This window comes from Rattus norvegicus, chromosome 2, assembly GCF_036323735.1.
Source record: "Rattus norvegicus strain BN/NHsdMcwi chromosome 2, GRCr8, whole genome shotgun sequence".
NCBI lineage: Eukaryota > Metazoa > Chordata > Mammalia > Rodentia > Muridae > Rattus > Rattus norvegicus.
The window spans coordinates 55758351-55784607 of record NC_086020.1 but is presented as its reverse complement, the minus strand read 5'-3'; the positions used below and the strand labels follow the sequence as shown (position 1 = coordinate 55784607).

Genomic DNA, 26257 nt, shown 5'->3' with positions numbered 1-26257 from the left:
ATGAGCTCTTAAGCCAGGGAAAGGGCTAATGACATGCTGACTTTGCATTTTGTTCCCCTCACATTTATTATCATCCCTTCTATGAGCTGGAAGGTTGGTTTCCACAGAAGAGGCAGGAGATGGTTGTGAGAGGGTTTTCCTTTCTCTTTCACTGCCTGCTTGTGCACCTTTGAAATGTGTCCCTTTGGTACTGCAACTCCCTTTAAAGGGCTCCTTCTGTGGTTCCACATACTCCTAAGCTACATGTCCTACATGAGAAATGTAAGGGACTAGTGAACATGCTCTGTTGAGTATTTTTCCTTGCCTCAGAGAAGAATGCCATGCCTGTTATCCGGTAGTTCTCAGAGGAGGAGGTGAGAGATGAGAGTAGGTGTTCCATGATATCCAGTATTACACCATGTTGCCAGACTGCCATGCTCCTGGAAAACACAAATGTTAAAAGGGGCTTAATTTCCCACTGCATCAGAAGTTCTTAACTGTGGATTGCAACTCCTTTGATGAACCACTATCCCTGAAAAACATTTTACATTATGATTTGTAACAGTATTGGAATTACAGTTATGAAGAAGCAACAAAAATAATTTTATGGTTAGGGTCACCACAGCATGAGAGACTGTAGTAAAGGGTGGCTGCATTTGGAGGGTTGAGAGCCACTGCCCTAAATATTGGAATAAGCCATAGTGTATTTACAGGTTTTTCAAGTCAGTACTTTCATCTCAACAGAAAGAAATATTAGATGAAAGACTGCCGAGCCTTACATTTTAAGATGACACATCCAAGTAGTGAATTTAATTTAGTTTATTTAAGTTAATTCACTTGATTTACTTTCATTTTATTTTTGGTGAGAAGTGTTATTAAGTTTGGAGCCAAAACTACCACATTGCTCCCCTCTTTCCCCAAGGGGAATCTTTCTCCCTTTGCAATGACCTGATTACCAAGTGTGTGCTGTGTCTTCATTCTATATGTGTTCTCTCTTCATCCATTCTAGATCACCTGCACATTACCTGGCCAGTGCACACACGCCTATGTGATGGGTATCAGGATTGCTAAGGAGGGTCCATAAATTGTCTCCTTCATCAGATTCTTTTGCAAGGCCTTCTTTCATGGCTTGTGTTTGCAGGCATTTCAGAGTCGCAGTTGAGAGTCTAGAAGAGACAGCAGAAGACGTAGAAATAAACTACCCTCCATGAGATGTGGACTCTTCCTACTTCTTGTAAGCCTCTCTCAGCTGCAGACTAGTGGATGTGGTTCAAGACAAAAATAAGACAGCCCTATTCTCACTCTTCAGTCTTGCCGTCAAAGGCGACAACAGGGCATGTGGTGAGCCAATAGATAAGAATATAAAGCCTAGTGAACTGCCCATGAGTAAAATCAAACAAATAAGTGCAATTTACTTGAACTCTGAACTCATCAATTGCCATGGTATAGCTGCTGTTGTCAGTGCATTCACACACACATGCTTGCATTCATGTAGAGCATTTAAATATGCATTTAAGTCTAGTATACTACTGTCGGTTTGGTGAAGTTACTCGTATTACAGCATATGTGGAGTCTAAACAGTGTTCAAAATGTCCTTTAAAAGATTGCATTATTTCAACACCCCACTCTCATCAATGGACAGACCATGGAAACAGAAATTAAACAGAGACATAGACAGACTAAGAGAAGTCATGAACCAAATGGATTTAACAGACATTTATAGAACATTCTATCCTAAAACAAAAGGATATACCTTCTTCTCACCACCTCAAGGTACTTTCTCCAAAATTGACCATATAATTGGTCATAAGACAGGCCTCAACAGATACAGAAAGATAGAAATAATCCCATGTGTCCTATGAGACCACCACGGGCTAAAGCTGGTCTTCAATAACAATAAGGGAAGAATGCCCACATATACATGGAAGTTGAACAATGCTCTACTCAAAGATAACCTGGTCAAGGAAGAAATAAAGAAAGAAATTAAAGACTTTTTAGAATTTAATGAAAATGAAGGTACAACATATCCAAACTTATGGGACACAATGAAAGCTGTGCTAAGAAGAAAACTCATAGCGCTGAGTGCCTGCAGAAAGAAACAGGAAAGAGCATATGTCACCAGCTTGACAACACACCTAAAAGCTCTAGAACAAAGAGAAGCAAATACACCCAGGAGGAGTAGAAGGCAGGAAATAATAAAACTCAGAGCTGAAATCAACCAAGTAGAAACAAAAAGGACCATAGAAAGAATCAACAGAACCAAAAGTTGGTTCTTTGAGAAAATCAACAAGATAGATAAACCCTTAGCCAGACTAACGAGAGGACACAGAGAGTGTGTCCAAATTAACAAAATCAGAAATGAAAAGGGAGACATAACAACAGATTCAGAGGAAATTCAAAAAATCATCAGGTCCTACTACAAAAGCCTATATTCAACAAAACTTGAAAATCTGCAGGAAATGGACAATTTCCTAGACAGATACCAGGTACCGAAGTTAAATCAGAAACAGATAAAACATTTAAACAACCCCATAACTCCTAACGAAATAGAAGCAGTCATTAAAGATCTCCCAACCAAAAAGAGCCCAGGTCCAGACGGGTTTAGTGCAGAATTCTATCAGTCCTTCATAGAGGACCTCATACCAATATTATCCAAACTATTCCACAAAATTGAAACAGATGGATCACTACCGAATACCTTCTACGAAGCCACAATTACTCTTATACCTAAACCACACAAAGACCCAACAAAGAAAGAGAACTTCAGACCAATTTCCCTTATGAATATTGACACAAAAATACTCAATAAAATTCTGGCAAACCGAATCCAAGAGCACATCGAAACAATCATCCACCATGATCAAGTAGGCTTCATCCCAGGCATGCAGGGATGGTTTAATATACGGAAAACCATCAACGTGATCCATTATATAAACAAACTGAAAGAACAAAACCACATGATCATTTCATTAGATGCTGAGAAAGCATTTGACAAAATTCAACACCCCTTCATGATAAAACTCCTGGAAAGAACAGGAATTCAAGGTCCATACTTAAACATAGCAAAAGCCATATACAGCAAACCAGTAGCTAACATTAAACTAAATGGAGAGAAACTTGAAGCAATCCCACTAAAATCAGGACCACTAGACAAGGCTGCCCACTCTCTCCCTACTTATTCAATATAGTTCTCAAAGTCTTAGCCAGAGCAATCAGACAACAAAAGGAGATCAAAGGGATACAGATTGGAAAGGAAGAAGTCAAAATATCACTATTTGCAGATGATATGATTGTATACTTAAGTGATCCCAAAAGTTCCACCAGAGAACTACTAAACCTGATAAACAACTTCAGCAAAGTGGCTGGGTATAAAATTAACTCAAATAAATCAGTAGCCTTCCTCTACACAAAAGAGAAGCAAGCTGAGAAAGAAATTAGGGAAATGACACCCTTCATAGTAGTCCCAAATAATATAAAATACCTCGGTGTGACTTTAACCAAGCAAGTAAAAGATCTGTACAATAAGAACTTCAAGCCTCTGTAGAAAGAAATTGAAGAAGACTTCAGAAGATGGAAAGATCTCCCAAGCTCATGGATTGGCAGGATTATTATAGTACAAATAGCCATTTTACCAAAAGCAATCTACAGATTCAATGCAATCCTCATCAAATTTCCAACCCAATTCTTCAGAGAGTTAGACAGAACAATTTGCAAATTCATCTGGAATAACAAAAAACCCAGGATAGCTAAAACTATCCTCAACAATCAAAGGACTTCAGGGGGAATCACTATCCCTGAACTCAAGCAGTATTACAGAGCAATAGTGATAAAAACTGCATGGTATTGGTACAGAGACAGACAGATAGACCAATGGAACAGAATTGAAGACCCAGAAATGAATCCACACACCTATGGGCACTTGATTTTTGACAAAGGAGCCAAAACCATCCAATGGAAAAAAGATAGCATTTTCAGCAAATGGTGCTGGTTCAACTGGAGGTCAACATGTAGAAGAATGCAGATCGATCCATGCTTATCACCCTGTACAAAGCTTAAGTCCAAGTGGATCAAGGACATCCACATCAAACCAGATACACTCAAAGTAATAGAAGAAAAAGTGGGGAAGCATCTGGAACACATGGGCACTGGAGAAAATTTCCTGAACAAAACACCAATGGCTTATGCTCTAAGATCAAGAATCGACAAATGGGATCTCATAAAACTGCAAAGCTTCTGTAAGGCAAAGGACACTGTGGTTAGGACAAAACAGCAACTAACAGATTGGGAAAAGATCTTTACCAATCCTACAACAGATAGAGGGCTTATATCCAAAATATACAAAGAACCCAAGAAGTTAGACCGCAGGGAGACAAATAACCCTATTAAAAAATGGGGTTCAGAGCTAAACAAAGAATTCACAGCTGAGGAATGCCGAATGGCTGAGAAACACCTAAAGAAATGTTCAACATCTTTAGTCATAAGGGAAATGCAAATCAAAACAACCCTGAGATTCCACCTCACACCAGTCAGAATGGCTAAGATCAAAAACTCAGGTGACAGTAAATGCTGGCCAGGATGTGGAGAAAGAGGAACACTTCTCCATTGTTGGTAGGATTGCAGACTGGTACAACCAACCTGGAGATCAGTCTGGAGATTCCTCAGAAAATTGGACATTGAACTCCCTGAGGACCCAGCCATACCTCTCTTGAGCATATACCCAAAAGACCCCCCAACATATAAAAAAGACACGTGCTCCACTATGTTCATAGCAGCCTTATTTATAATAGCCAGAAGCTGGAGAGAACCCAGATGCCCTTCAACAGAGGAATGGATATAGAAAATGTGGTACATCTACACAATGGAATATTACTCAGCTATCAAAAACAACGACTTTATGAAATTCGTAGGCAAATGGTTGGAACTGGAAAACATCATCCTGAGTGAGGTAATCCAATCACAGAAAAACACACATGGTATGCACTCATTGATAAGTGGCTATTAGCCCAAATGCTTGAATTACGCTAGATGCACAGAACACATGAAACTCAAGAAGGATGACCAAAATGCAAATATTTCCCTCCTTCTTTAAAAGAGTAACAAGAATACCCTTGGGAGGGAATAGGGAGGCAATGTTTAGAATAGAGGCAGAAGGAACACCCATTCAGTGCCTGCCCCACATGTGGCCCATACATATACAGCCAACAAACTAGATTGATTATATGGATGAAGCAAAGAAGTGAAGGCCGACAGGAACCGGATGTAGATCTCTCCTGAGAGACACAGCCAGAATATGGCAAATACATAGGCGAATGCCAGCAGCAATCCACTGAACTGAGAACGAGATCCCCGTTGAAGGATCCCCGTGGAAGAGCTTGAGGGGCTTGAGACCCCATATGAACAACAATGCCAAGCAATGATAGCTTCCAGGGACTAAGCCACTACCTAAAGACTATACATGGACTGACCCTGGGCTTCAACTGCATAGGTAGCAGTGAATAGCCTAGTAAGAGCACAAATGGAAGTGGAAGCCCTTGGTCCTGCCAAGGCTGAATCCCCACTGAACGTGATTTTTGGGGAGATTGCGGTTTTGGGGGGAGGATGGGAAGGGGAACACCCATATAGAAGGGGAGGGGGAGGGGTTGGGGGATGTTGGCCTGGAAACCGGGAAAGGGAATAACAATTGAAATGTAAACAAGAAATACCCACGTTAGTAAAGATGGAGAAAAATAAGTTTGCATTATGATTTGACATTGGAATGAAAAGCTATGCAGAAAGTCTGGGAACAGAGCAGCATGAAAGAAAGTAAGAATTCGTAACCTACCATTCTCATTCAATTCAATTTATTCATATTCAGATTCAATTATTTATATTCAAATTATTTATATTCAATTATATATATTTGAATTTAATATAATTTATATTCTTGATGAACACAAATCAGACATTTAAAAATAAAGGAAATATAAGTTTGTTGTAGTAGCTCACACACAGCCTTAATTCCATCACTCAGGAGGAAGAGGTAGGTGGATTTCTGAGTTCCAGGACAGCCTGGTCTAGAGAGTAAGTTTCAGGACAGCCAGAGCTACATAGAAAAACCCTGTCTTGAAACTCCAAAGTAATGAACTCCATGTTTTTTGTGGATTTTTTTGTTTTATTTTATTTTTTTTTTTTGAATTTTTTTTTCCAGCGCTGGGGACCGAACCCAGGGCCTTGCGCTTGCTAGGCAAGCGCTCTACCACTGAGCTAAATCCCCAACCCATCATCTTTTTTTTTTCCTTTTGGTTTAAGTTTTTGTTTTTGTTTTCATTTTTGGTCAGTGTGTGTGTGTGTGTGTGTGTGTGAGAGAGAGAGAGAGAGAGAGAGAGAGAGAGAGAGAGAGAGAGAGAGAGAGAGAGAATAAGGTTGGTGGGTAGGGAGGTTGGGAGGGTCTGGGTCTGGGAGAAGTTGGAAGAAGAGAATCATGGTAAACATATATTAAAATTTTTTAAATAAAGTGATTTTTAAATGAAAGAAAAGAAACCACCAAAGTTTTACTTTATACAGATGAATATTGCTTTTTTTTCAATTGCTAAAGTCTTAGATTAGATGGAATACTGTTTTCCTAGAAAGATCCCCACAAGGGTAACAGTGTTTTCCCTTTCAGAAAGAAAGCACAGCCCTTGCTTCTAATGTGACCTTGGACATTGGTTCAGGAAAATGAGCCACTGAACTCAAGTCACGGGTAAAGGATGCTGAAGCCTTGTTTGTTCCGTTGCTTTTTGTTCCTTGCGGGTTTGATACCAGGGCAGAAGGCACAGAGTCTGAGTTCCACAGCCCCTCTTTGTGAGTCTGGGATCAGAACCGCGATCTTTTCCTGAGGGGCCACTTACCTGCAAGGGTCTGGGAACTGCTGCCTTTCCCCAAGTTGCATCACTCGCCGCCTTTGACTGAGGGTAGACGTTGGCATTTTTTGGCCCAGGGAGCAGCTGACCAGCTTCAGGAGGAGGGTGAACAGCTCTGGATACAAGTGAGTGATGCGAGCCCCCGTTAAGATCACTTCATACATAGCGCAGGCCACCTGAAGGACAAGGGACCTCTCCGTTAAGCACTCTTCTTTCCTCCGAGGCCATTTTCACCCCACTAGGTTGCTACAGAAGCTTGTACAGAAAGCTACAGACTTTCTCTTAGGAACTGTTTTCTAATTTAAGCATGCCCATGGTAAAAACAAACACAAAAAGGAACATAAACTGGTCTCTAAACTACTCAACAGGGTACGTTTCTTAGGACTATCATACTGGCGTCATGACTTAGGGTAGACACGCTGTAGAGTATGACATGTTCCCCAGCATAGGAGATTTTTCAACAAACAAACAAAATTAACAACAATGCTCCTGTTGAAATATTTGAAGACTAATTTGGAAATATATTTTCTTTGGGGCTGAAGAGAATTTGCCTCCAAAAATGATGAAACCACAGACTACACTGCCGCCATGTTTGTTCAACATGAACTAGACAATAATTAAAATTAGGGTGCTTTAGAAGTGTGGTAAATGCTCCGTTAGCTGGGAGCAGGTGGGAGCAGGTCACAGAGTAGATCCAAGACAGAGGCAAGTGATCAAAAGTCTAACTTACCGAGATCGCATCTGTCCCAGCTATATCATCCTCTAACCGGGCTTCCAGTTTCCTGATCAGGGCTCTCATGAGTTTGCTGCTGGAGGCTGGGTTTTCAGCCAATGCCTTCCACAACGTCTTTGTGTCCCTATGGTGACAAGCCAGGAAGTCGACAGGTAAGGCACAATTCTCTGGATGGTGAGCTTTTCTATCCGACCTACTTAAAACCACATTAACGATGATAATCACATATGCAAAGGCAAACAGATACATCAAGAGGCAGTAATGATGGCTTGGTTAATAGCCCAGCATCTTGGCCTCGGATAGGCATGTAAATGTACAACGATGGAAACTTCTCACCCACACTGGTACACTCTACAGGACCAGAAAAAGTAGGAATATTCACTTTCAACATTTACTTATTCTTATTACAAACGTGATGCATTTATTTCTCTTTTAATACGAGAGTTCTTTCTTATTCAATAAAAGGTCTAGAAAAATATCACATGTGGTTCGAATATCAATTTTAAAATTGTCATTCGGGTGGAATGTTTTCAACCTTCGCCATCTTTCAAATAAAGTTGGCGCCTTGTGAGATGGTCTTTTCTGGGAGAAGGGACCAGATGTGTGAAGACTCTACCTGTCAAAGGGCAGAGGCTTCTGTAGCAGGCTGTTAACGACCGCATCCATGTGAAAGCTGGCGATCTGAGAGATAGCTTCTAGCATAAACTGGAAACTTTCCTCTTTCTGTCTGAGGACAGGCATGTGATGATAAATGGTGCTCAGAATCTCCAGAAGCTAAGAAAAAAAAAAAAAAACCATGAAGCTGTCATCATCTCTCTCCACGTGAACGGCACAAGGAAGGTACCACCCACACTGCGGTGGGCGGTTGACAAATTGCCAATAACTTCAAATGTGGTGATGGTTTTGTCCGCACGACTCATTTCTCACTCAGTATTGCTGGTGAACCTTTGTGAACACTAGAGAAAGGGCACACTATGCTGGGCACTGGAATCTCCTGTTGGGGAATATATTGAAAAAAGATGCAGCCCTTTTGTGACAGAAGGGAGGGGTCTAATAAAGGACTTCAGTCATCTACCCGAAGGAGTGGGTTCCAGGTGGTGTAGGCAAATGGTAGTCTAGAAGCAACTGGAACATTTTGGAAGAGTCTGGTCTTAAAGGGTTGCAGCAATCTCACAGAGATGGTAGAGCAGGGGCATCCTGGTCAGAAAGGACACAGTACAAATGTAAAAGTGAGAAGCATGAGGACAGGGGTGATAAAAGGAGAAGACCTCACGGAAGAGATAAGCCAACTCCAGAGGGCATGGAAAGCCAGCCGCTTTCCTAAATTTGAATGCTGACCAGGGAGATCTCTCTCTCTCTCTCTCTCTCTCTCTCTCTCTCTCTCTCTCTCTCTTTCTCCACTGTATATGTATTCAGATTTTCAATATAGGCAAGGGCATGTAAATATGCAAAGATATTTTGCCTCTACAGTTTCCCTTTCTTGTTTTGTATAGATATTTAAATTAAATTTTATTATAAGCATAATGCTTGTCATAAGCATAACAGTTTCTCAATTATTCAGAAAGTATTACAAGTATCCCTTACAATGATTATCTCAAAGTCCCAGTTTAATGATAATTGGGGAGGGTTTACTATCCTTTTCAAAATATTTACCACATTCTGTGAACCAAACACTTATGCCAATCACACATGAACACATAACTATCATATATTTATCAACCATAATTTAGCCTCATGCCTAACACGTAGTTTGCCATGTTTTTTAAAAAAAATTACTGGATTATAAGTTGGACAGGAATAGTTTCTAGTAAACCTTACTCAGAGCTGTGTAGTTGGGAATTTTGACAAAGGGGTATGGGAATTAGAACCTCTTTCCTTCTGAGATGCTCCCATTCGGTTCAGTTTTCTTGCTCTTAATCTTGGAGTAGTGTGTGTTCTGTGTTTGACTTGAGGAGTCAGGATAGAGTGTTTCCATTTGGGGCACTTAGCAGGGGCTCCCGCATTTAAATTCTGTTCTTTTGCTTAAGTTCCCCGCTGTGACACAGGACAGAACACTTTCCTCAACCCACTGACAGTCTTGCTTACTAGATAATACACTCTCATGAGGTGTGAAAAGAGCAATATGAGGAACAGCAGTGAATGGAGACCCTCCCAGGGCTTGGTGACAATCTTAGACGTATCCACCTATCCATTCTCAACCCGAATCTATTAATCTAATTTCTCAAGGATAGAGCTTTTCTCTTTTTCCAGATAGAGTAGGGCCTATTTCAAGTGTGTGTGTGTGTGTGTGTGTGTGTGTGTGTGTGTGTGTGTTCGTATGTGTATGTGTTCGTGTGTGTGTGTGTTCGTATGTGTGTTCGTATGTGTGTGTGTATGTGTGTGTGTGTTCGTATGTGTGTGTGTATATGTGTGTGTGTTCGTATGTGTGTGTTCATATGTGTGTTCATATGTGTGTGTGTTCGTATGTGTGTGTGTGTGTTCGTATGTGTGTGTTCGTATGTGTATGTGTGTGTGTGTTCATATGTGTGTGTGTGTTCGTATGTGTATGTGTGTGTGTGTTCGTATGTGTGTGTGTGTGTGTGTGTGTTCGTATGTGTGTGTGTGTGTGTGTGTGTTCATATGTAGCTAATGATGGCCTTGAACTTCTGAATCTTCTGTCTTCATCTCCCAAGCATTATTGTGTTTTGAAAGTGTAATCCAAGATTTAGCTAGACCATCCAACCATGTTTACGTACAGGTTGGAAATCTGTTGAGCCCCCCCTCAGCCTCCCCCCAGTGCTCTTGCCTGCTTCCCATTAGACTCTATGATTAGAGGGGGAACAGAATGGAAATGACTCGGCATTTCAGAGGTGCTACAATCCTGCTCTGTTACATGACTGGTTGTCAGTTCACCTGATCTTCCAGCAAAGCGCCATGCTCCTTCAGGGCCGCTATCATCCATATGCCACAAGCCCTTGTGCACATGGGGTTGAGAGTTTCTAGGCCATCCAGTGTTTCCTCCAAGAATGCCTGAATGTCTTCATTGGGGATGAATTTGCAGACAATCTGAGGATATAGCCACAAATACATTATCACATATACCTTACCCTAGATCTAAATACCTAAACCTGTGACTGGGGTATGTTTTAGGAGAACAGAAAACCACTGACTGTGTTTTCTAAATGGTCAGCATATGACTGAAACCACAGAGACCTGAGAAAATAAGACCTCACTTGACTCTCTGTCTCTAAGCAAACGCTACCTGGCCTCTTTTATCATTTTATACATATTGATTCTCAAGCCTGCTGTGGCAATTTCTTCTCTAAATCCAAATCTAAAGTTATAGCATATTGCAGAAGGGAAAACAGATGAATATATATATATATATATAATATATGTTTCAAGTGCAGCTGAAGTTGTCACATATATTGAGAACCATGATGAATAACCAAGTGGCTGGCAGTAATCCCATTCTTCATTATATTAAGATCAGTCAATAAGGTCAAGGAAATAAAAACTGCAATTTTGGTGTCTAGGTATGAGAGTTCAGATTGTTGATTGATAGCAGTGTGTGGATGTGAACATTCATGTCTGAATATAAAGCTCATAACTGAGGGTAGGCAGCCAGGTGGAAGTTTGCAGGTTAAATGAGTTCCCAGAGACATCCTCTTGGGCCTTTAACTATCTTGAGTTGTGTGTACTTTATTGACATGACAACATTCCTACACACAACCATCTCCCCCCTCCATGTTGAGTGGTCTAATGATGTTTCATTGAGAAGATAATGAACTTTTTTTTTCATGAATAGTTGCTAATGAAGGCCAGTTTGTGAGTTGTACAGTTCCAAAAGAAACTGCTCAGGCGTCTGTGATATGCCCTTGGCTAACACCTCTTCCCCATCTACATCAGTTTCTTCTTCTCTCTGCCACTGTCGCCACCTTGGTCCAAGTTATCTCTCCTAACAGCTGGATTCTTGTAGTTTCTTTCAAAGTGACTTTGGTAATTTGGTTCTTACTTTCCCACATACCCCTCTCTCTCGATAGGGGCCACCAACCCTTCAGATCTTTTAGACCCTCCACTACAAATGCACCCTGTCGGGACACTCTCCTCCACTCTGTGCACATGCTGTTGTGCCTTGTGACTTTACTGGACTCTCTTTCCCTCTAGGCAGTCATCTCTAATCTATTCCTTATTCCCTTACTTGGTTTTCTTTTGTTCAATTATTCGATTATTATTAGTTGATGTTTTATTTATTTTTCAGACTTCCTTGATTAGGATGCAAATATAACTTTGATTTTTCTTTAATTAGAGCCTAGAGTTGATCTTCACAAATGCTGTGCGTTCAGGAGATGGTAAGTGAATGAAGCCAGGATTGAATAAAAGAATTGAACGATCAATCCTCACAGTAACTAAGAAATAAGCTGCAATCTTTCATTGCCTGAAGAAGAAGACGAGAATACTTTAGGCAGTGTACAGAGGGTGCATCTGATTGGCTGGAAAACACTTTCTCTGTCTGTTCTACTACAGGCCCCCCCCTTTCGGAGGCCACTTGCTTCAGAATGTTTCCCATATGGCCTCGTTAATCACAGCCAAGGACTTGGAACATGTCCTCAAAGTTAGTCAACTTAGTAATGGACAGAACAGAAGGTCTCTCCAAAAGGCTTGTTTGAACAGTTTGAACAGCTAAATCACTACCTTGCTGTCTTCATACCAGGGCGGCCCATCTTACTCATTTGGAAATTAAGGCAGAAATGGCTGATTTCTGTCATTTATGGGGCCAGTCTTTCACAATTATTACCTTAGCGATTTTGGAGGATATCCTGATCTGGACCTGTTCATCCTGAGAGTCCAGCCCTTCCTGCAAGCCTTGTAGTCTGTCTGCCTCCTGGCAAATGCCTATGGTTAGCAACGGGAGAAAGACAGGGTTTTAAAAATCCAAATGGAGTTGAAAAGTCTGGCTATCTTTTGAGGTGACAGTGATTTGACTCTTGGATGCTTTTTCACTAAACATGGAAAAGGCTGCCTGGTGAGCTACTGACCGACCGTAAAGGAAAAGTTTCCACAGGTAGCTCTGTGCTACTCAGCACCTGATGATCTCAATGTCTACCCATAGAGGTTATCAGAGCTATGTTCTCAGACCCTGTTTCTGTTTTTGCAGGTTTTCTGTTTTTCACAGCTCTGACAGAGAGGTGTGAAGTCATTTGCCTGAGGTCACACAGTTACTAAAGATAGGGTTGCCTGACTTTGAACCCGTGTTTGTCTGCCACCAATGCCAGGGCCTAAATAACTTCTATTATTACTGTTCTTATTGAAGTTTCATTTTGTGGTGAGTTAGTTACCTTGAGGAAAGTTAAAGAGAAACAATTTTAATATAAAATCCATCTGAGGCTGTATAATTCGTTATTGGTAAGACTTTATTAATAGACCTGAACAGTAATGACTTCTTGCTTGTCATGTGAATGCATATTAACTGTAGAAACTGAACTTTGGGTCGTTTTATGGGAGACAGCCTAGCCCCATGGAACAGACATGGACTTAGAATCAGTTGGATTAAAGCCATGGTGGCGCATACCCTTAATCCCACCGCCCAAAGGGGGAGGCACATGGAACACTGTGAGTTCCAGGTCAGTCTGATCTCCAAAGTGAGTAAGTTACAATACAGGCGAGGCTACACTGTGGCGAGACATCGTTCATTTTTGTTTTTCCTTTCCTTTTTATGAAAAAAATCCACAAAGAATCAAATACACCTAATCACAAGACCCTACTTTATGATTTTTAGTGGTGTAAGTACTGATCTATTTCTCAATATCTAATTTCCTGTCTTAAAATGTATTGGGTATTCATGGGCACTTAATTGTTACACTAGTTACTTGTACCTGGCTGATATTTAATAGTACACATGCTTTTTCCTGCCTCTATGTTGCTAGATAAAGCAAAATGGTGATGTTAATTAATTACTAATGATATTGCTGTCTGAATTTGAACATGTGCCTATCTGACATGACTGTCTAGCTTCCTCCCTCCCTCCCTCCCCCCTCCATCCCTTCCTCCCCTTCCTTCCCTCCCTCTCTCCCTCCTTCCCTCCTTCCCTCCCTCCCTTCCTCCCTCCTTCCCTCCCTTACTTCCTATCTTTTTCTTTGCTTTTGTGTGTATCTGTGTGTCTGTGTGTCTATCTGTGTCTGTGTGTATGAGAATGTGTGTATGAGGTTTCTGTATCTGTGTCTGTGTGTGTATGTTTCTGTGTGTGTACGAGTGTGTGTTTATGTGTGTATGAGATGTGTGCGTATGAGTCTGGACAGGCAGGAGGTAATTCCTGAAAGAATGATTCGTTCCAGAAGGAGTACAAGCTAAGGAAACAAAGTGTTTTCTTTCCTTGTGTGTTCTGTACCTTTCCCTCACCTTTTGCACAGAGCAGACCAATGATGGAGCTAGTAGCTGCCTGCCGGATGGTGGCCAGGGTGTCACAGGAGTGCGGAGCCAGAAGCCCAAGGATTGACCCGATTCTGAAATTCTGTGGTGCCTGGAGAATAAAGGAGGCACCCTGGTGAGGGGTGACTTTGAAGGTACAACAGGGTTAAGTCCATTCTTTTCCCTCTGCAGACTCTTCGGATAAAATTCAATCTCGAACACGTAAAAGGTACCTGATTTCTTAGGGACTGCGGAAGACTGAGTGAGCATTTGCCCAAAGTAGCCACAGCGCTTGCTCAGCTCTGGAGTTGCGAGACGCCACCCATGCCTTTGCCATACCCCTTCAATCTGGGACCTGAGATCCGCCAGACAAGAGTCTCAGACGTCCCCACCCTACGGTTCACTAGCAATGCCCTCTCTGCTTAAAGGAGTACTTGCCTCAACATCTTTCGTTAGGATTTTCGAGGTGACTTGGAACGCTCTCTCTCTCTCCCACTCTTTCTGGGAAACAAGCCACATCCGAAGAAGCTGTTGGACAAAGAAGGAATGTCTTTGCTTAGTATTCATTTGCATTTGATTTTTCTTCCCATCTCCCTCAATTTCCACCCCTTCTCTGCTTCTTCTATATCTGGGTGTCCACCTGCACCTAAACTAAGGAAACTACGAGGTGGGGTAAACAGAGCATGCTGCGTGGGTGGTTCTCGTTACTGTGTCTAACCTGCAGACAGGTCGGGGAGTTGGGCAGTCAATGTGAGTGGTGCCCCGACTCACGTTAAACATTTCTTCACAGTTCTGTGCATCAATGTCATCCCATATCATGGACCTTAGAAGTTTCCCTAGAGCATCCATAGATCGTTCGTAGAGAAACTGAAATCAAGAGTGACTGTTAGTCTCAGGCTGCAGTGGAAAATTCCCACGGGAGTTTTTCTTTCTTCTCAGGTCCCAGTCACGTACTTTAATGTGTTCCTTGTCCTTGTCTGTTTCGCCCTCACTTTTGAGTTTTGCCAGAGGTGGAAGGGGCAGCAGCCTCCGAATATTCTCTTCAAGAATGTTCAGGTGGTCGTTTAGTGAGAGCGGAGGTTTCAGTTTGCTGAAATGAGAACGATGTGGAGCAATGGGTATAATACAAACAAACCAGCCAGGAGAGTGTCGAAGATCTGTGTACAGTAGCTGAGCAGATGACAAACATGTCACACTTTCTGAAACATGTTTGAGATATTGAGGGAGGTGGGATTAGTAGGACAAATGAAGGAGCTCCACTGCTCTTGGGATATTGGGAAGATGTTAAGCACCATTAAAACACTGTTAATATCTGTTAAAATCATGATTGATAAATTCTTATTGTGGGCATTTCCAGTAAAAAGCAAAGAGCCTTTCCAGTTTAAAAAAAAAAAAAGCAAAAATTCCCTTTCTTCGTCCCACCTTCCTCCTTCCTTCCTTCCATCCAAACATTTACTATAATATAGCTATCAGAACAAAACTTGACGTGACTTGGGAAGACGCAAATGTTAGTTCAACATAAAAAGCCCGTTCTTTAATATTTTGTAAATCAGGATAAGAAAGTCCACTTAAGAGCTTCCAAACTAGGAAGATAAATTAAAAATGAAGATGCTGTTAGAAGAATGGGAGAAAGGTACTCTGAGCGGACTGTGAACCATGCTAAGCTGGGATGACTACCATCTTACCATTGTCACTGTCTGACAATTTTCATAAAATAAGCATGCTAGTGTAAAACTCCTGTACAACGAACTGCATCTATCCATGGGTCTTCACTTGAACAGATTTTGATGGGCACACACAGGTGGAAGAGAGACCATGACGGACACATAACTTTTCCAGCATCCCCTGGTTTTCTTTCTCCCAGTTTTCAGGTTTTGTTTTTCTCAGCTTTGGCCCTATACAATCAATACTTTTTCCTGTGTGCCCAGAGGCTAGTCTAGTTCTATACAAACTGAGTGTCGCCATTGGTCATTGAGTTGTTAATGGGGATTGAGGTGTCACGTGAGTGTGGTACATACTGAATTTTAAGAATTTTGAGTGAGAGAAAAATATAGATAAAAAATACTGAAATGATGTAAAATATAGGTTAAAAATACACGATGAAATGATAATGCACTAGGTAGATAAAAACGAAACATGAAAACATGCATTAAGATTTTTTTGTTAAGTGCTGGGAAGTCTTTGTGCATGCTCTTTATGCACTCTACCAATGTAGTCAATGTACTAATTCTACCCAGCTCTTCCTGGCTTGACAGCTTGTTGCAATGTCAGAGTAATCAAAATAGTGCAGTGGAAGAATATAGGCAGACTCATGGATTCCTGCGACAGACTAGAGAGCCTATAAATAAACCCTCAAATGATATATTGATTGATTTTTGATGAGGATGCCAAGACCGTTCAACATGGGGGAAAAGGATGATCTTTTATTTTCTTTGGATACACTTATGGTGTGCATTTTAGAAGCATAATGTATGATATATTATGTTATTTATTTACAATTATATATCATAATTGTATAAATTTTAATATATATATATCTACCATATAAGAGAAATAACTTAACTCATGTAATAGTCACATAGCCTCCTCCTATCTGGCTGTAGGGAGATCAGCTGTAATTTACTCATGCAGCTGAAATCTTGAATTATATGCCCTTTGGGAGCACAGCTGCTGTATTGTATGTTGTCTTCAGACTTACTCATTGTACAGAATGCTACTCTACATTCTTTGACATTTCCTTATTCTCCTTGGCCCTGCATTTAGTACCATTGTTTAACTGTCCATTTCTTTTGTATTAGACTTTTTCTTTAGATTTTCCATACAAGGGAGAACCAAAAGCAGTTTTTCTTTCCATGTCTGGATTGGTTTATTTGGCATAATGTTCTCTAGGGGAACCCATGTTGTTAGAAAGGATAAGGTATTCTAATTTTAAGGCCAAGGAATATTCTATCATGTATATGTTTCCTACAATCTTTTATATCCTTATTTATTTGTGGATACTTCGGTTGCTTTTATGAGAGTCTGCACAATGAACACTGGTGTTAGATGTTTACAAGACATTTCATGATCCTTGTGTATCCACCCACAATAGGGACTGAAGGGCTGCATGGTAATCCTGTTTCTGTCAAAACTTCCATATTGTTTCCCACAATGTACCAACATGCATGCCCAAGGATTCTTTTTTTTTCCATCCCCACCAACTCTTGTTTCTTTTGAGGTAACAACAATCAAACAGGTTTTGATTTTCATTACCTTAATGATTACAGATCTTAAATATCTTTTTATATAACTGTTATACAAATAAATAAATACAAATAAATAAAAATGGCATCTTTGATGGATCGATAATAGCATGAGAATTCATAACAGGGAGTGAGGAAAATTAGGATAAAAGGTCTTATGCAAGCAGGATCTCAGGTGTTTGAAGAAAGTGAGGACCAGAGATAAGGGCTCAAGTGATGTTGTCAAATACATCAACAAGGGCATTATGGGTGAGCTTTGTTAACTTTTCTCTACTTTTCAAATTGTAAAACAGTATAATTCTTTAACTGTAGTGGGGAGAATAAGTTAGTATGACTTTAAAAATGTGCACCGGTGCTGGGGTGGGCAGAGACAGATATAGTGTTCTGGAGAGCAGACAAAGGGTGCCACTGGACAGCCAGCCTAGCAGAAACTGTGAAGTCCAGGTTCAGTGAGAGATGTGGTTTAAAAGTGGGCTGGATTGCAACCGTGGAAGACCTTCCATGTCCACCTTTGGCACATGCACATACACAGGCATGTGCATACATAAGATACACCCATACTCACACTAAGAACACCAAAGATTTCTTCTACCTTAGGTATCTGATGGCAATTAAGACTTTCCACCGAATAGGACTGGCTAAGGTATTCAGGGGTTCATCCTTTATCAAGTCCTGTAATACATACACACACACACAAAATGAGGCAAAGTATTTAAAAAAGGCTTGGGTCTTTGCCTTGGATGGAACACTTGGGGACCCCCCCTTTCCTTCTTGTGCACGCACCAGCATGAAACCGATCAACATCTTTTTGTAGGTGAACTGAAACTTCTGGTCTTCAGCGTCTTGGACAGCTATGCCAACCTCAGTGATACTTCTTGTGAAACTCATTTGCAGATCCATGTCCTGAAGCAAATGAGCCCCAGTCAAAGTCAAGGTCTTAGGCACCAGGCCTGGGTCTACAAACATGTGACCCTCAGGTGTCATATTTGCTCCCTTTTCCATCTCCACTCTTCACCTAGGGTCTGAATGGCAGGAAAGTTAGGATATGAAGGTCAATCTCTTCCCACATACATTGGAGTTTCTCTAGAGTGGTGCTGTTCAAACTTTTTTTTCTAGCCATAAACCACAGAAGAAAATAAAGTAAGGCTCACTTGCACAAACAAAATTTAGGAGACACTGAAATAAATATTTAATATTACTATTGTTATGTGCACAGTATTGTTTACTTTGTTTCATTAAGAATTTGCTGTTTATGACTTACTAACTTGATATCATGATCCTCTTGAGGGAAGGTATTCCTGACCTGCAATGGTTTCTACTTCTAAACTGCATGGAGCCTTAATATAGCTTTTGTTCTTAAGTTAGGCTTAGTGGGCGTGGCTTCAGATTGGGTTAGTGAGTTGCATGTCCAGATCTTCTCAGAAAAATCAGATCAAGAGGTCATCTACACTTGACATGCTTCCCAGGGAGAAGTGTGCTCAAGGCATTTCTTTCTTTCTCTTTCTTTCTTTCTTTCTTTCTTTCTTTCTTTCTTTCTTTCTTTCTTTCTCTCTCTCTCTTTCTTCCTTCCTTCCTTTCTCTTTCTTTCTTTCTTCCTTTCTTCCTTTCTTTCTTTCTTTCTTTTCTTCTTTCTTTCTTTCTTTCTTTCTTTCTTTCTTTCTCATCTATGTCTGTCTGTCTATCTATGTATCTATGTATCTATCTATGTATCTATGTATCTATGTATCTATCTATCTATCTATCTATCTATCTATCTATCTATCTATCCATCCACCCACCCACCCACCCACCCATCCATCCATCCATCCATCCATCCATCCATCCATCCATCCATCCATCTATCTATCTATGTATCTATCTATCTATCTATCTATCTATCTATCTATCTATCTATCTATCTATCTATCTATCTATCTGTCGTCTCCTACCTTATTTATGACAGACATGCCCAGAACCTGAAAAATTAAAGAAAAAGCAGATATGGAGTTAGCAACAATCGCAGACACCTCCAACCCCTAAAGACACAGCCCTTCTGCTGAAGCACAGCCCCAACAGGAGTCTTGTCCCACTGGCAGGTACCATAGGAACAGCAACAGCAAGAAGGGTAAAGATGGGTTTTCAGGAGAAAAAGGCTCTAAATTTGGCAGGAAGAAAGGTAATAATGTTCCTGGAGGAAAAGGTATGCGTTAGGGATACTTTTAGCATGTGCCATTGTCTGTTGCTTTATGTGGGAAAGGTGTGCAGCTAACCCAAGCCCTGTCAGAATGTGCAGCGTACAAATGTAAGCTCACACGGCTGCCTGTCAGCTTGTTTACTCTGTGCTGTGAGCCACTCTGCCTGAATCCTGGGCTGCAGCTGGCCACTGGCCTTGAGATGACCGTCCCTCCAGCATCTCATAACTAGCATTACTACTGAATTCAGGTGTTTCCGGGCGAAGTGTAATTAAAAAAATGTATACTCGAAGTTTAATTAATTGTATTTTGTGTTTTAGGATGTATTATTTATTTATTTGAGGTGTGGTTTTGCTATGCAGCCCAGGGTGATCTCAATTTCTCCTTTCTTCTGTTTTTTTTCTCTGGCATAAAAAGAAATGGTTTTTATTGTGATATTTTATGTTTTCATGTATGTACACCATTATACTTCCTTCTAACTTCTTTCCCCACTGCCTCCCCCACCCCCTCCCCTTGCCGCTAGCTGGTTCTCCCTTCTGCTTTCATGATACATGTATCCAGTTACTTCTGCTGAGCACTCTTCATCCTGCCTTTAAACACACGCTTCTTCTTTTAAAAATCACAATTCCCTTTTACTTCTATGACTATATGTATACAAATAAATTCAAACATATATATAATATACATATATAAAAACATTTATATATATAATGCTAGAAAATGCAACATTTGTTTTTCTAGCTTATTTTGCTTAACAATAATTTCTAGTTTCATCCATTTTTCCTAAAAACTGTAGCAATTTCATTCTTTGTTTTGGTTGAACAAAATTCCATTGCAGACAGACATCACATTTCCCTTTAGTCCATTGATGGACGTGCGTACTGATTCTACATTTTGGTTATTTTGACTAGTGCTGCAATAAACACGAATGCACAGATATCTCTGTGCTCCACTTAAGAGTCCCTTTAGTATATACTCAGGGGCTCTGCAGCTGGGTCATATAGTAGTCCCAATTTTGGTTTTGTGAGGAACCCCTGTATTATTTTTCCATAGTGGCTACACCAGGAGACATGTCCTGGTCACCAGAAGTTCCTAGGTTTTTCTCCTTCCTCACATCCTCACCATCATTTGCTGTTATTGCTTTTCTTGACTAGAGCAATTGACCTAGGGTGGGGATTGAGATAGAATCTTAAAGTGGTTTTTTTTTTTTTTTTTTTTTTTTTTTGAGCTGGGGACCGAACCCAGGGCCTTGCACTTGCTAGGCAAGCGCTCTACCACTGAGCTAAATCCCCAACCCCTCTTAAAGTGGTTTTAACATGAATGTTTTCCCTGTGACTAAGAAGCTGAAAAAATTCATTGGCCATTTGTGTGAGAATTGCCTGTTAAATTCATTAGCCAATGTACTGATTTAGCCTTAGTATTTGACTTTTGCATGTGCTGTAAAGTCTACATACTAACTCCCTACCAGATGTGCAGTTGGCAGACAGTTTGTACTACTCTGTGGGCTTTCCCAATGCAGGTGATGGCTTCCTTTTCTGTGCTAAAGTTCTCACTGACAATCCCACTGTCAGTTCTTGGGTTTATTTTCTGTACTTTGATGTCCTTTTAATAAAGTCCCTGCCTCTGTACCTTCTGTACCTTCAAGAGTTGCTCACGAAATCTCATAGTTTCATGTTGTCTATGATTTTGAAAAAAAATGTGTGTGTGTACAGAGTAAGAGATTTAGATTTATTTCCATTCTTTCATATATTTATCCTGTTTTATAAACACTGATTATGGAAGAGACTTCCCCTTCCCAGTCATTGCTTTTGACCCACTTGTCAAAGACTAGACAACTATTGCTACTAGAGCTTTCCCCCATTGGCCTTATATGCCTGTTTTGAACTGGCACCATACTGTTTGTGTTACTATGGCTCTTTAGTATAATTTGAGATCACCCATTGTGACACTTAAAAGACTTCTGGGTATTTGGGCTTCTCTTGGCTGCATATTAATTTTAGGATGGTGTCTCAGTCAAGGCTTCATTGCTGTGAAGAGACACCATGACCATGGCAACTCTTATAAAGGAAAACATTTAACTGGGGCTAACTTACAGATCAGAGGTTTAGTACATTGCCATCATGGAGGGAAGCATGAAAGCAGGCATGGAGACATGGTGCTGGAGAGTAGCTGAGAATTCTACATCAAGATCCGCAGGCAGCAGGAAGAGAGAGTGACACTGGGCTGGCTTGAGCAACTGAAACCTCAAAGCCCACCACCCAGTGAAACACCTCCTTCAATAAGGCCACAGGTCCTAACACTGACATTCCTTATGCGCCTATGGGGGCCATTTTCATTCCACAGATGGTTTTCTATTGTTATGAAAAATAAGATTGAATTTTGAATGGAGATGCTTTTAAATCTATGGGTCAATTCCCATGATATAGACATTTTTACAATGTGAATTCTGCCAATTTATGAGCATGCCATACCTTTCTATTTTCTATGTCTTCTAAAATTCCTGCAGTGTCTTAAAGCTTTCACTACAGAGGTCATTTGTGTCCTTGATTGTGGTTATTTTTGAAATTTCTTTCCTTCTGAACTGATAGCAAATAGTATTTTTTCTTGATTTATTTCTTGACAAGTTTGTTATTGGTGTATAGAAAAGCTAATGATTATTGTATATTGATTTTGTGTTCTGATCTTTTGTTGAAATTGTTTATCAGCCCTGAAAATTTTCTGGTGGAGTTTTAGGGCCTTTAAAGTATCCGATTATGTTGTCTGTGAATAGGAATCTTTCGGTTTCTTCTCCTCTTTCCTTCTCTTTTATTTTTTTCTTGTTTTACTGTTCTAGTTAAGATTGAGTTACTATATTAAGAGACGAATGAACACCCTTGTCTTATTCTTGATACAGAGGACATGCTTTCAGGTTTTTCTCATTTAGTATAATGTTGGCTACAACTTTATCAGGTATCGCCTTTATTATGTTGAGATGTATTATTCCACTTCTTGGTTTCTTTTAAGATTTTGTCATGAAGGAAGATGGAATCTTGTCAAAGTTTTACCTATTGAGGCAATAGTGTCATTTTTGCCCTTGAGTCCAATAATATGGTACATTGCCATTTTTTATGTATGCTGAACCACCCCTGCCTTTCTGGATGAAATAAACTTGGTTTGGTATGCAATTTATTTAAAGTGGCCTTAAATTCTCTTTGCTGATATTTTATTGATTTTTCTTACATGTTCAAACTCTTCATCTTCCCCGTCCCTCAGCTTCCCAAGTACCATGATTATAAGCACACATTAACACACCTGACTTTATTTTTATATAAAAAATTAGGTTTCTAGCTTTGTTTTTTAAAAAGTATCTCCAATAGTTATTTTTAGAATAATATCATGGCCACATTTCCCTACAAGTATTCTGCCTTTTCTTTGTTTCATTTTCCCATATATTATTTTTTATCAGAATTTCTTACTCTGAAAATACATTCATATCCATTTCAATTTTCTCTAATCTTCTATTTTTGTACTGTTGCTTCAATAGATGACTAAAAGATGTATCACAAGAAATTTTATAATTAAAAAAATCCTTACTGTTGCTTATTAGATTTGAAGGGCAACAGAATCAGGGCTTGATGAATGAGAGCCCCAGTCCTTGGCATAACTGATTCGAGGCTGCCCCTCTCTGGCTCTATTTTAGGACTTTTCCCCCTTCTTTCATTCTCTTTAGAAGTTACATTGGATATTAGAAATGACATGACCGATTGGTCAACATTTTACAGTAGGAGACTGAAGTCATCCCTAAGTGACAGTGAATCTTGTCAGACAGATTGTCCTTGAAATGAGTGTGATTATCAGTGATGGTGAGGCTGTACCTATAGTCTGTCCTCAGAGGAATGAGATTGCTCTCCTTAAGTGATGTCAGTGCTAACAATTTCCTCAGGACCTTTTGCAGAACCAGAGCTGAGGCAACGATCAATCAGACCGACGATCTGACCTAGATTATCTGCTCTGTCATACCCTGGCCATTTTCTTTGATTCCCTGCCTGGTAAGATGTTAATCTTACTTTCTGTGAGCTCCTGGAAGACAGATCTGAGATCAGTGAGTGCCATTCTCTTTGTTCTTTCTAACATGGACACATTTCCCTAGAAATATGAGGGACTTGTTAAACATCTAGATTTTGTCATCTATTCTTAAAAACTGACTTATTGAATAACTGCTTGTCTGATAATTCTCTGGAGACTGAGGTGTGGGACTTACTGCTCTGCACCCTTCTACTGGCATGTGCTGATATCTAAAATTCTGTGAATTCCCTATGAACCTATTCTTATCACGTGTATATAGGAATATGGGCCCAGGGTACTGTTATGGTCTGTATGTAGAATGTCCCCACAGGCTCACGTTTTGAACTTGGTCTCAGATAATGATACTATTTTGGGAGGTTCTGGAAATGTTAGGAGGTGGGGCTGAGCCCAGGAGATAGGGTGTATCTTGTTCTTGGCCTTTTCTTATTCCTCCCCACCCTTCTTGTGTGCCATGGGGAACCTTCAGCCCATACTCCTGCTACCATAATAGCCCACCCAAGCATATGGGGTTCGAGCACCCATGGAGAGAGCTCTATGAAACCATGAGCCAGCTTAAAACTTCACTCCCTTAAGTTACTTCTCTGTGAAGTATTTTGTTCACAGTGATGCAAAAATTCCGTCAGATCCTAACAGCAAGAGGACCTGCAGTGGAAAGCAGAAGCAACTGTGGAAACAATCAGGGAGATCTCCTCACAGCTGCTTTTTGGATAAGAATCACTCACAAATCTTGTAAGTCTACAGATTTTCAGACTCCTTTTGTGACCTACTTAACCAAACTTTCTGGAGACCCATGCTGCAAAACTAAACTTTGAATTCAACCCCTTGGTGACTGACTCTTCAGGGGAGGGCCAGCTTGATCACGGCTTGAAAAGAGGCTCTGAAGTGGTAACAAGCATGAAGCAGTCCATCCTTGAAGCAAAGAAAGTGCCTCAGGAGAAAGAAGGATCAGATGAATTGGGACTCAGTTTGGTGGCTCCGAGGTTGGCCTCACACTGTGGCATGGAAAAGAGTCAAGGAGGTTGGCGTGCCTGGGCTGAGTGCAGAGGAAGAAATGGTACAAGATGAGGCGGGTTGAGTAGGTTGCTAAATGACACAATTTGGTCACCTTAAAAGTAAACACATGGTGCTCATTATTTAATGTCATGGGTGACAAATGAGAGGTTAAATAGCTGACACTGAGTTATACTTGGAAGATTAATATACCAGGAAAGTGATAAGCCAGAGGACCTACAATGGTGTGGGGGTAGTTGTTTATATTCAAAGAAGGTTGAGATCACCATGGGTACACCTGGCCTGGAAAGGCATCTGGAGAAACAAAGGACATGTTGTGCCCAGAGACTCAGCCTTATTCCATAAAATAATATCTCTGTTCATATGTGTTCTCTAACATGCTACATCTTATTTATTGGTTTAGTTTGTATCCCTTTGGCCTGAGTGATAGGAGCCGAGCCTCTGTGAGGTATCGCTGCCCCAGCCTGCAAATAGAGGTAGTTCTATGACAGGGATTACCTGAGAACACTGGCCATAGAGAAGCAGGATTTGACCTATGATGTCTTGATCAAGCCTGGCTAGAAGTTGCTGCTTAGGGGCATGGAGGGCCACAGCTCCATAGATCAAGATGAGGTCAGTCTTGGTCAGGCTCTTTTTCCCAGAAAAAATACTCTGAAGACAATAGAAGAGAAATGTAAACCATGTGAATGGATCTTTTTCACATATTTTTGTCTTAATCCTGGTGGACCATGAAAAGGGTTAGATAACTGGACTTTAAAGATTACAATGATTCCAAAACAAATGGTCTTGTTTGCACAAATGCTAACAAGAACTTTGATAGGGGCCATAAAGCTTTGGTTAATTAATATCCACCCACCCCTCCTTCAGGGAAGTAGGGTAAACATCATTGAAGCTGTGGTAGGACAAATATGGGGACACTTAGGCTTTCTTGGTAAGTACTAACACCCAAGAAAATGGAGTAGACTCCTTAGTTACACAGTTGGCCATCCTGCAAGGTCAAGGCCAAGGATTGAGGACAAGGGGTAAGAATAGTGTGGAAGAGGGCTATTCATTGAAGAAATAAGTATTGTTTGCTCCTGAGGGAATTGTGAGCTTCAGAGAAAATTATTCCTTTACCTTACATCGATTGACAAAGAATTTCTCCTTATCTTGGAATGTTTTAAGAACTTTTAAAACAATATCCAAGTGGTTCTCGGCGCAGAATCCTAAAATAGATGTTGTTCCCTAAAATCAAAAGGAACAGATTTTTGTTTTGAGTGTAATCATGCATTTCAGTAAATACTTACTGAATGCTTACCACTATGTGCCAGAAAAGTTTCTGGTCACTGGGGATACAGTGTTGAATGGAGTGCCCCAATATCCCTATTCTTGTGGAGTTCGCCGGCCATTAGACTGCTTTGAGGCAACAGGGAAACACTATAATGTACCAGGGCACAACTAATGCTGCAGAGATCAAGAGAGGGCAGAGGCAGTAGCTGGTGAAGACTTGGCAAAATCTGTGGCATAAGTAAGGTAGGTAGAGATTCTTGTGAAAACATAGTAAAGTCAAGCAGAAGCAGAGCCCGGACTAGTGAAAAAGTGAGTTGCTCTGATTCCTATAAGAGAGAGCTTCAAACACAAAGTAACTGCAAAGGCCTGAACCCTCTGAAGAGAGCTGAGGGACTGAGCATAAAGGTCATGCATCCTGAAGTCTACTGGTGAACTTCAAGAATTTGGAAGCACCACTTATTGATTTTTTTACTTTTGTTCCCAGTTGACAGATAAGAAGTACATATATTTAAGTGGTAC

At 40.5% G+C, this 26257-nt stretch overlaps 1 protein-coding gene across 4 annotated transcripts in view; it reads right to left on the bottom strand.

Moving 5' to 3' along the window:
* Mroh2b (maestro heat-like repeat family member 2B) overlaps positions 1–26257 on the bottom strand; it is a 60122-nt gene that overhangs the window by 6959 nt on the left and 26906 nt on the right. For 3 of the 4 annotated variants that reach the window (XM_039102575.2, XM_039102574.2, NM_001047908.2), the window contains 16 exons: positions 25586–25693; positions 24968–25120; positions 19151–19177; positions 18006–18125; positions 17815–17894; positions 14935–15070; positions 14752–14847; positions 14419–14508; positions 13972–14092; positions 12371–12468; positions 10486–10638; positions 8210–8367; positions 7591–7717; positions 6849–7036; positions 1005–1145; positions 305–419 (listed from right to left, as the gene is read on the bottom strand). In XM_039102575.2, coding sequence (XP_038958503.1) covers positions 305–419; positions 1005–1145; positions 6849–7036; positions 7591–7717; positions 8210–8367; positions 10486–10638; positions 12371–12468; positions 13972–14092; positions 14419–14508; positions 14752–14847; positions 14935–15070; positions 17815–17894; positions 18006–18125; positions 19151–19177; positions 24968–25120; positions 25586–25693 — 1911 coding nt within the window. The remainder of the gene's footprint in view (positions 1–304; positions 420–1004; positions 1146–6848; positions 7037–7590; positions 7718–8209; positions 8368–10485; positions 10639–12370; positions 12469–13971; positions 14093–14418; positions 14509–14751; positions 14848–14934; positions 15071–17814; positions 17895–18005; positions 18126–19150; positions 19178–24967; positions 25121–25585; positions 25694–26257) is intronic. The other variant, XM_063282035.1, reaches the window with a different exon arrangement.